The 10,910-nt window shown below is 44.9% G+C and overlaps 1 protein-coding gene across 1 annotated transcript; it reads right to left on the bottom strand.

Annotated features, from left to right (window-relative positions):
- Positions 1-223: 223 nt before the first annotated feature.
- Positions 224-10,506, bottom strand: OPALIN (oligodendrocytic myelin paranodal and inner loop protein). Its single transcript, XM_065893897.1, has 6 exons — positions 10,501-10,506; positions 9,593-9,628; positions 5,176-5,211; positions 3,942-4,061; positions 1,998-2,054; positions 224-397 (listed from the first exon to the last, which is right to left on the bottom strand). The coding sequence occupies exons 1-6, from the start codon at positions 10,504-10,506 to the stop codon at positions 224-226; spliced, it is 429 nt and encodes a 142-aa protein (XP_065749969.1).
- Positions 10,507-10,910: the final 404 nt, after the last annotated feature.

The raw sequence follows: 10,910 nt of genomic DNA, 5'->3' as shown, positions 1-10,910 counted from the left end.
GCACAATGACTTCACTGCTTATTAAACCACAAGGTCTGAGCGTTGGAATGAACCTTACCAGATCTGTCCCTTAAAGAGTAAAGTCAACCCCAAAGTTTTCCGGATCTGCAAATGAAATTTGGATTGGTTAAGAAGCAGCGTGGCGTCTCTCCTCCCTCCGAGCACAAATCCCTGTGTGCTTAGCTCTGTTCCAGCTCCAGATCTGCCCCTTGGCTGTGCTGCCTCACTCCAGGCTCAGTCTGGGAATAAGCCACCACAACGCCCTCCTCTGCACTTCGACAGCAGGACGGTAAGCGTCACGAATGGGCTCCTCACTTCCTGAAACAGTCTGCACATATATGTGGGCTTCCTCTGCTCCTGTGATATTCTTCTCCTGTGTGGGTAACCTCCTAGGATTCTTGAGAAAACAAACAGGTTTAAAAAAAACACATCAAAGACTTTTGCTTCTGGTCAAGTTGGAGTAACAGAAGCCAGATTTACCCTTCCACCTGAAACAACCAACCATCAGACAAAATGTTTGGAACAGATAGTTTTCAAGACATTGGACACCATCAGTGTGATCATTGATATGGTTGGGTTTTAATCTACCATCTTCCTATTTGTTTTCTATTTGTTCTACCTGTCTGCTGGTACTTAACATTTTTTTCTGTCTTCTTCTGTATAGATTTTAGAAGCACCTTACTGAGTTCCATGAAAAAATATTTTTCCATGAAAAATATTTGCTGAGGTTTATATTGGAATTACACTTATTATACAGATCAATTTGAAGTTGTCTGATATCCGTATACCATTGAGTCTTCTTATCCAGGAGCATTGAATACCAACTCCCATTATTTAGGTCTTACTTAATATCTTTTACTGAAGTTTTATTATTCTCCATAAAGGGATTACATGTTTTTGTTAGATTTATTCCTCATCATTCTGTGTTATTTTTATTACCACTACAAAATGGTATTTTTTAAAAATTACTTTTTCTCATTAATTGTTATTGATTTTTAGCAATGTGAATTACTTTTTAATATTGATTTTATATCCAGTAAACTTGTTAAAATATCTTGTTAGTTCTATTAATTTATCTGTAGATAATTTGGCTTTTCTATGTAGATAATCATATCATCTGTAAATAATGACTTTTTTTTTTTTTTTTTGCGGTATGCGGGCCTCTCCCTGCTGTGGCCTCTCCCATTGCGGAGCACAGGCTCCGGACGCGCAGGCTCAGCGGCCATGGCCCACGGGCCCAGCCGCTCCGCGGCATGTGGGATCCTCCCGAACCAGGGCACGAACCTGTGTCCCCTGCATCGGCAGGCAGACTCTCAACCACTGCGCCACCAGGGAAGCCCAATAATGACATTTTTGTTTCTTCTTTTCCAGTCTTATGCTTTCTGCTTCTTTTTCTTTTTTTTAAATCTTTATTGAGGTATAATTGACACATAAAATTGTAAGATATTCAAAGAGAATAGTGTGATTATTTGACATACATATACATTGTGAAAAGATTCTCCTGCACTGAGTTAATTTCTACCTCTTTTTCTCATCCTGCTGCGTTGACTAGGACCTAAAGTATAATATCAAATAGAACTGGTAACAACGAGCATCCTTGTTTTGTTTCTGATCTGAAAAAGAATCATTAACATTTTACCTTTAGGTATGATATTTGCTGTAATTTTTTTTTTTAAAGATGCCTTGTTTCAAGTTAAGGAAGTGCCTTTTAAATTTTTGGTTTGCTTGGAGTTCACATCACAAATGGCTGTAAAATATTTTTGAATTCTCTTCTATGGAAATGATCACATGATTTTTCTCTTGTACCAGTGAAATAAGTGATATTAAATTAATTTTCTAATATTAAATAAATCTTGAATTCCTGTCCAGCCAGTAAAAATATAATGAGAACCTCCTTTGTGCTTACCCTGCACTTCTCCTGTACACCAGAGGCTTTAAGACCCTTAGCTTGTTTGCCATGTGAATGATGTATAATGATTATAACCAAGAGTTCTTACCTCAGCTATCCTGGGACTGTCATAGATTTCTGAAATTTCACAAGGCCTCTCACTTTCCTAAGTTGTTTTAAAAAATAAAACAAAATAGAGAAGAAGAAGAAATGAAAGGTTACAGCATTTGCCCATGACCATGATTAAAATCAGTGGTTCTTAAACCTGGCTGCACACAGAGAGCTTTAAAAATAAAACAAAATAAACAAACAGATAATAACTCCCCCCTCCCAGAAAAAACATAAACAAGAGATACCACTGTGAATTACTTCAAAAATAATCCAGGTTGACAGTGTGGAAAAGTGGGTGGAAGCGGAGATGGAACAAGATTGGCCGTTGTTAATAACTAGATTCATTACACTATTCTCTCTACTTTAGTATCTGCTTAACGTGATCCATCATAAAATGTTGAGATATTTTTGGTACCAATGCCACAGCTCTAACATTCAGAGATTCTGATTTAATTGGTTTTGGTGGTTGGTATTTTCATAGCCTCCAAGATGATTTTAAAGTGCCCTGAAAGACTGAGGAACCATTACTTAAATAATACCACCAACAACCACAATATTTCTTAATATATTTAAAGTTTACAGCTTGTCAACGCATCTTTATACCCATGATCTCATTCCATCCTTACACCTCCGCTTACCTCTTAAAATAAGTTGGGTAGGGACTTCCCTGGTGGCGCAGTGGTTAAGAATCCGCCTGCCAATGCAGGGGACATGGGTTCGAGCCCTGGTCCAGGAAGATCCCACATGCCTGCGAAGCAACTAAGCCCGTGCACCAAAACTACTGAGCCTGCGCTCTAGAGCCCGTGAGCCACAACTACTGAGCTGGCGTGCTGCAACAACTGAAGCCCGCGCACCTAGAGCCTGTGCTTTGCAACAAGGGAAGCCACCGCAGTGAGAAGCCTGCGCACCACAGTGAAGAGTATCCCCCGTTCGCCGCAACTAGAGAAAGCCCGCGTGCCACAGTGAAGACCCAACACAGCCAAAATTCAAAAAAAATTTTTTTAATTAAATAAATAAGGTGGGTATATATTTTTTTCTTTTTGGCCGCACTGCACAACTTGTGGGATCTTAGTTCTCCACAAGGGCAAGGAGGGATTAAACCCTGGCCCTTGGCCGCTGAGACCACGGAGTCCTTACCACTGGACCGCCAGGGAATTCCTGAGGTGGGTAGTTTTTATGACTCTTATTTTAGAGTTGAACTAACCAAGAAACAGAAAATGTTAAGTCACTTGTCCAGGATCATATAAATTGTACAGTGGCAGAGCCAGGGTTAGAACCTACGTTTATTACTCCCCATTAACGCCTACCACTGTGAGAGCTATCAGGAATGTTCATAAATAAGGATGGAATTAGAGCCCAGAGTCTACACTACACAGTTGTATCACAACCATGGACCCTGGCTGGATGTGGGTCAGGGTGGCCCTTGAATTCTGAGCCTGGTCTCCAGAGCAATCTGGTATTTGCATGGGGTGGGGTCGGGAGATTCCCTTGTGACTGATGTGTGTTCAGAAGTGGGAAAAAGACAAAGATAAACAGAGTCACATACTCCTGGACGTATCCCTGCGATAGATGCCTCAGGGTCTGTTTGTCTCCCATCCTTCCTAAGATCACCTCCATCCTCTTTGTGAAGCTTGTGGCCTTGTTTCTCAAGGTTAGAGAACACACCCACTGTACTGACGTGTTTGCCGTAGCAACAAACGTCCCTCTCCGCTGCTACTTTTTGCCATCCCAGATACCATCCTCAAGTGACACAAGGGTTGTGTGACAAATCAGCTCTGCCTGGAGGATAATGTCATGAGTCTGAGACAGAAACTGAGGCACAGAAACATCCACCACCTCGTCCTCAGAAAACAGACGTGGGTCCTGACACCCTCAGCCCAAAGCCAGTTCATCAAATACCGATTCTTGCCAACACGTCAGACCCAAAGAAGCTGCTAATCACCTCGGTGGACTCACTGCTGCTTCTTCTTTGGTGAATCAGAGTAAATAGTAAGGCCACCAGCAGGGCCGTGGCCACCAGGGACGGGATGCCAGCTGCTAACCCAAGAGAAGGTCCACAGTCCTGCACAGAGAAAACAGTCAGGTTCTCCCAGAAAAAAAGGAAGAGTTTGATTGATTAAAAGTAAAACAAAACCCTACATGGACCCTAAGTTTCGTACACAAAATCAAAAGGGTAATGAAATAACAGTGAAAAATTGTTTGCAACGTACATGACAAACGGCTCATTTTCATAGGAGTTAATGTACATAGTTTAAATCAATTGGAAAAGGGTGATAATTCAGTAGAAAATTGGACAAATATATGAACAGGCCATTCCTAGGAACAGAAATACAAATGTTGCATCAACACAGGAAGAGCTGAAATACAGTTCAAAGCAACAATTAGATACCATTCTTATCTATTAGTCTGGCAAAAAGTAAAAGGTTTTAGTGTATCCCACACCATTTTGATATGAATTTTTAAATTTATTTACATTAAATGCATGAGCCAATTGTTTTTCAGACTCCCATTTTGCTTTGATCTGAGTGGAAATAGCCACGCTTGTAGCCCCATAGGTTTTCAGATTTGCAGATTATTTGAAAATACCAAAGATAGTGTTCAGAATCTCTACACACATGCAATGTCGTATAATACTGGATTCTTCTTCATTTTTTGGGGGGTGATTTTATTAAAGAATGACATGATACATAAAAGTATACACATTATACATGTGTATAAAAGTATACACAATATAAATACAGCTTGATGACTTTTCACGTGATGAACCCACCCATGTAACCAGCACCCAGATGAAGAAACAGAACATTACCAGCCCCCCAGAAGCCCCTCGGGCTCCGTTCCAGTCACTGCATGTGTAACCTCTATCCTGAAATCCATCACCATAGGTTAGTCTTGTCTGTTTTTCAGTGTCATCTAGATGCACGTAGAAAGTATGTAGTCTCTTGTGTCTAGCTTCTTTTGTTCAACACTTTGGGAATCACCTGTGATTTTGCGTGTTCTCCTTCACTTTTGAACTGAGTTGGTCATAAGAATAATAGTTGAGGAAGATTCTGTGTTTGGTGACAGTTCACATATCAAACTTTAATCCTCAAAACGAATGCATGAGATGGGTACAGCATTATCCCCATTTTCTAAATGACCAAACTAAGGCTCCATAAGTTAAGTGATATACTTACTGCTCCTTTCCCACTGGTAACAGCTGGGGAGGAAGTCTGGGTGGAAAAAGAATATACGTCTTAAGAAAACAAAATCTATAGAATGCACGTCACACAACACAGTCTGTCCAAGGCTAAGCTGTAATGCCTGAAGTATATACCTTTGCTAAACTTTTTATTAAAAACAACTGCCGAACACAACCCTCTTTGATTGCTTCTCAGGTAAGAAGGAATAAAATTGGGTTACAAGGAGAGAGAAATCAGAAATTCAGGTGAGGTCTTCATTATTCACCCGGTGGATTTGCCATAACAGGTTTCAGAACTCAAAAAGGTTTTCTCCTGTCCCAAGTCCCCACACCCTTCCCAGCACACTTTGGGCCTACTTGTCCCCGTTGCTAGAAGGGAAAAAAGTTCAATACCAGTGGAAGCCAGGCTCTTTAAGGAGGCCTTACCTGTTTCCAAACTGCAATGAAGCGAATGGCTTGGGCAGGTACCTGAAGTTGTGGATTATCCATGCTCCTGGGATAATTCTACATTGAATGAGTACAGCACATGTTCCCATTTCACATCTCCACTCAAGGAGGGGCACTGGATTTTACCCATTTATGAGATATATCAGATGAGAGTCTTATCTGGATCAATAAATCTCATGGCACAGAGTTCCACATTAGCAACTGACCCATGTAAGTTACGCTAGGTGATGCCGTGTGGGATTAAGAGCACGAGTCCTAGGCTCACGCTAGCTGGAATGAAATGGCGATTTCTCCACTCACAAGCTAACGAGCCTCATTTCTTCATCTATACAATAGGGCTGTGAGTACCTACCTCTAGGATTGGTAAAAGGATCAAATGAGCGCCAGGAGTATAAGCTATTGTCATTCCTTTAAACTTGTCAAAGCTCTGGCCAGACCTGTTATATATTGAATATTCTCATCAACCTCAGTGAGTACACTGGAATCCCAGGGGCTTGGACTTCTGACAGTTATTGTCTCTATTTTACCAAAAAAAAAAAAAAGATCCAGATCTCAGAGAAGTTATAGGTCTTCTCCCAGGTTTCATAGGTAACCATAAATCTAACCCAAATGTGGATGTTTGCATTCCAAGCCTAAGCCTCTTTCCCAGAGAGCTCCCATCAAAGGAGAGATTTGCTAACCAGGTATTGACACTTGGTACTTACATGGCTACAGTTTTTAAAAATAGAACTACTGGGGCTTCCCTGGTGGCGCAGTGGTTGGGAGTCTGCCTGCTGATGTGGGGGACATGGGTTCGTGCCCCGGTGCGGGAAGATCCCACATGCCGCGGAGCAGCTGGGCCCGTGAGCCGTGGCCGCTGGGCCTGCGCCTCCGGAGCCTGTGCTCCGTGACGGGAGAGGCCGCGGCAGTGAGAGGCCCGCGTACCACAAAAATATATATATATAGAACTACCATATGACCCAGCAATCCCACTGCTGGGCATATACCCTGAGAAAACCATAATTCAAAAAGAGTCATGTACCACAATGTTCATTGCAGCTCTATTTACAATAGCCAGGACATGGAAGCAACCTAAGTGTCCATCGACAGATGAATGGATAAAGAAGATGTGGCTCATATATACAATGGAATATTACTCAGCCATAAAGAGAAACGAAATTGAGCTATTTGTAGTGAGGTGGATGAACCTAGAGTCTGTCATACAGAGTGAAGTAAGTCAGAAAGAAGAAAACAAATACCGTATGCTAACGCATATATACAGAATCTAAAAAAAAAAATGGTTCTGAAGAATCTAGGGGCAGGACAGGAATAAAGACGCAGACACAGAGAATGGACTTGAGGACATGGGGAGGGGGAAGGGTAAGCTGGGACGAAGTGAGAGAGTGGCATGGGCATATATACACTACCAAATGTAAAGAGATAGCTAGTGGGAAGCAGCCGCATAGCACAGGGAGATCAGCTCGGTGCTTTGTCACCACCTAGAGGGGTGGGATAGGGATGGTGGGAGGGAGGGAGACGCAAGAGGGAGGAGATATGGGGATATATGTATATGTATAACTGATTCACTTTGTGGTACAGCAGAAACTAACACACCATTGTAAAGGAATTATACGCCAATAAAGATGTTAAGAAATAAATAAATGGATAAATAAAATTTAAAAAAATAAATAGCTACAGTTTTACCGAAGTGCAATCTCACCCTACCCCCACCTTAAAGCTGCATTTACCTTAAGGGTTCTATTTCTCAGGGTGATGCCAAGAGTTGCATATCGTTTTGGGTAAGATATTTTGTCTTCAGGTTACAGAAATTCACTTGGGCTGGCTTTGGCCCCCCAAAATGAGTTACCTCTAAGGATTCAGGGGTACCTCATGGAGCCCATGGGCAGTGGGAATCTGGCCTCTCTAGGGACTGAAGCTGGGGACCGGGAACTTGTCAGAACCAAAGCCATCCCTCCTGGGATCTCTCCATCACTCCAGGGTAGAATGGCCTTTCACCTGTACTTTTCTCTGCCTGTTTGCTTCCTTCTTTCTCTCTCCAGATGGATTTTTCTGCCCTCATGGACACCTGCTAATCATACCAGCTAATGCTTATGGAGAACTTACTATGTGCCAGGCTGTTCAAGTACTTTTCCTGTATCAACTCATTTATTCTTCACCATAGCCAGTGAAGCAGGACTATAACGATCCCCATTTTACAGAAGAGAAGAGTGAGGCACAGAGAAGTCAAGTAACTTGTGCAAGGTCACATAGCCCTAAGTGGCAGATGCCGAGTGGTCTGGCTCCAGGGTCCAAGTTCTTAACCGTTGGACTACTCTGCCTTCCATGACCAAATGCAGCATCCCAACCCAGTTTTTATACTTGACAGTTCAGTATGGCCCAGTAGGGGCGGACTTGCATATGTGGCCCTGTCCCCAGCTCCCTGCAGAAAAGCTCCCATGAGCTGAGTATCCACCTTTCCCTACCTTCCAGGGCTCTGGTGTTCCCAGTCATCCAGCTGCACCAAAACGGAAGGGTTCTATGGTAGAAATATAACTGCCAGGTAGGGTGGCCAGCCGTCCTGGTTTTCCACAGAAATTGCCTAAGTGGTAGCGCATTCAGTGCTAAAACCAGACAGTTCCAGGCAGGCTGGGGTGGCTGTTGTCCTACATAGGTTCAAAGGGAGGAGGGACAGCTCTCAGAGAAATGTGCTGTGAACCTGAGATGCTCCCAAAGTGATGACTAACAGTGTAAGGGCCTGCCTCTCGACCCATCCACCCTCACCGCCCCAAGCAACGGCTTCTTGCTTCTCTGAGTTACCTTCGTAGGCTGGGCCAAGCCAGGATAAGACAGAACCCGGGGTCGCTATGGACCTGCTGGCTTCGAGCAGCCGGGGGGAAGTGCCAGCAGTGGCCATATTAAAAGGTTTTGACAGGTAAGGAGAGGGACAGGGGAATTTGTCTGCAGACAACAGGCAGAGGCAGAAGCAGGGAGCAGAGTAAGTCAGGGAGGGTCCGAAGGCAGGGCCGCCCCGGGAGGGTAGAGCAGGTGCCAGGGAGTCACGGACAGATGTCAGGGCCGCCAGTGGCCGCAGAAGGCCGGCAGTGAGTCTCGAGGTTCTACCTTTCTGCTGCTCTCCAGAATGACGCCCCCACGGTACAGTAAACACGAGCACGGGCTTAAGCGTCCTCTTTCCTGATGATTCAGTTTATTCTCTTTGAATAACCGTATGACTTTTCAGAAAACTTTGGCACAGCCGAAACCACTGAAAAACTGGGCCAGGAAAACACCTGGCTCCATCACAGCAGCACTTCCGCTCAGAAAACAATCCTGGCGTGTTATCTCTACACAGCACAAGAACAGAAGATGGAGGACCAATTCTGGATTGAAACGGTCCACCATCATCAACTGCAAATCTCCATGTGGACTTGCAACTAAATGTCACAGAGCCATAAAACATTCATTCTTCTTGACCCAATAATTCCCCTTCTAGGCTACATTCTAAGGGAATCAGCTTACGTGCTGACAAGGATTTATCTATACCTACGTTTATCACAAAATCATTCCTAAGAGTGATTAATCACTTAAATAACTCACTTGAAGAAATATCACGTGACCACCCTCAGTACGGTTATAAAGGTGGACGGAAAACATCATATAAAGTTATGGGTAGAATAAGAAGACCATGGTACAAATGCAACAAAAGTCAAAATTTATGTAGAGTCAGACAGGACTGGAATTAGTGTCCCCAGTGTTTTCTGCTGATGGCAATTTAGCTGTTTTGGTTTTTTGCTATTTTCCTTTTCAAAATGTGTATTTATAATTTTTATAATCGAAAACATTTCTTTCAGCACCCCCAGCTCTTTGTAATGCCTTTGGAACCCGTGTAACTTGTTGCTTCACGTGAGCTTTGGCATCCTGGAGGCCCAGTGTCAACTCTGCATTGATCTCTGCTGACCTGCCTGGTGAACGGGGACCGCTGTACTCACTGTGTTGGCCGGGAGTGTGAAGTTCAGTGAAAAACTCTGGAAGAGAGAAGGAAACATTAAAGCTCCCAGGAATGGTCAGCCAGACTCCTCACCCCTCCACCAAATGTCACTGGCCCTGGCGGATTCCGGGAGAATTTACTGACCCATGGGCTCAGTCAGTCCCAGCCTCCCCTCCCAGTCTTGGCCCCAAAAGACGGCAGGGGAGCAGCGGAGCCTGAGGTCATGAGTTCCTCCCTCAGCATCAAGGCAGTCTTGGCCTCTCTCCTTTTCCAGGTCCTCAGCCAGGGCCAGATTAAGGGACCAGCCAGTGAAGCTATTGCCTGAGCAGTCCTGACCCAAAAGGGCAGCAGAAACATCACTAGAAATTCAGCAGAGTGCTAAAAATTGCTTTTTCCCCTGGAACTCCTTTCAGGGAGGAAACTGTGTAAAGTGATGGCGCTTTCTTCTTGGGGTCCAACGAGAACACCTGCTCCGGGCTTCCCTGGTGGTGCAGTGGTTGAGAGTCCGCCTGCCGATGCAAGGGATGCAGGTTCGTGCCCCGGTCCGGGAAGATCCCACATGCCGCGGAGAGGCTGGGCCCGTGAGCCATGGCCACTGAGCCTGCGCGTCCGGAGCCTGTGCTCCACAATGGGAGAGGCCACAACGGTAAGAGGCCCGCGTACCGCAAAAAAAAAAACAACAAAAAAAAAACCCACCTGCTCCTTCAACCCCCTCCCAGGAGGAGAAGCTGAGGAAGACAAGATTCTGTTTTTGCAGAGTCTGAGGCAGGGGTTCCAGGCTGGAGCTGAGCTGGTCAGAACGACAGAGGAGATGCTAACCCTCTGTGCCCTCCCCTCACTCAGCAACCAGCCTTACCTCTCCCCCAAATATGGCATCAATATTTAAAGATTGTTGGCTCGATGGGGCACCGACATGTTAGCCTGCCCACGTGCCCACCTACCCAGCTCAGACCCTGCCCAGGGCCTCCAGTGGCTCCTTCCTCCTCCCTGTCCCCATGTCCTGTCACTCCAGTTTGGGCTCTTTGATGCCAGTTTTTCCAGGCTGCTCTTTACCCAGTCCCTTCTCTGCCTGGATGTGAAAAATGGGTGGACTTTGCTCCAACTCAGCTGGCGACGCTCTCTGCCCCTTGTTCAGGGAGCCGAAGTCATGTTTCTACTTTCCGGACCCCTGCCCCGCCCCCCGCTCGTGTCCACCAGCCCTGATTCCTGCCTCCTGGCTGGGCTCTCATTCAGCCCCAGCCTCCCTGGTTCCCCACAGCTTGGCTTAAACTCCAGCTCCTGATCTTCCTGAAGCTTCCCAAGACCTGGTTCTGTCATTC

This window comes from Phocoena phocoena, chromosome 16 (assembly GCF_963924675.1).
Source record: "Phocoena phocoena chromosome 16, mPhoPho1.1, whole genome shotgun sequence".
NCBI lineage: Eukaryota > Metazoa > Chordata > Mammalia > Artiodactyla > Phocoenidae > Phocoena > Phocoena phocoena.
Note: the sequence above shows the minus strand (reverse complement) of the source record. Positions and strands in the feature narration are given on the sequence as shown.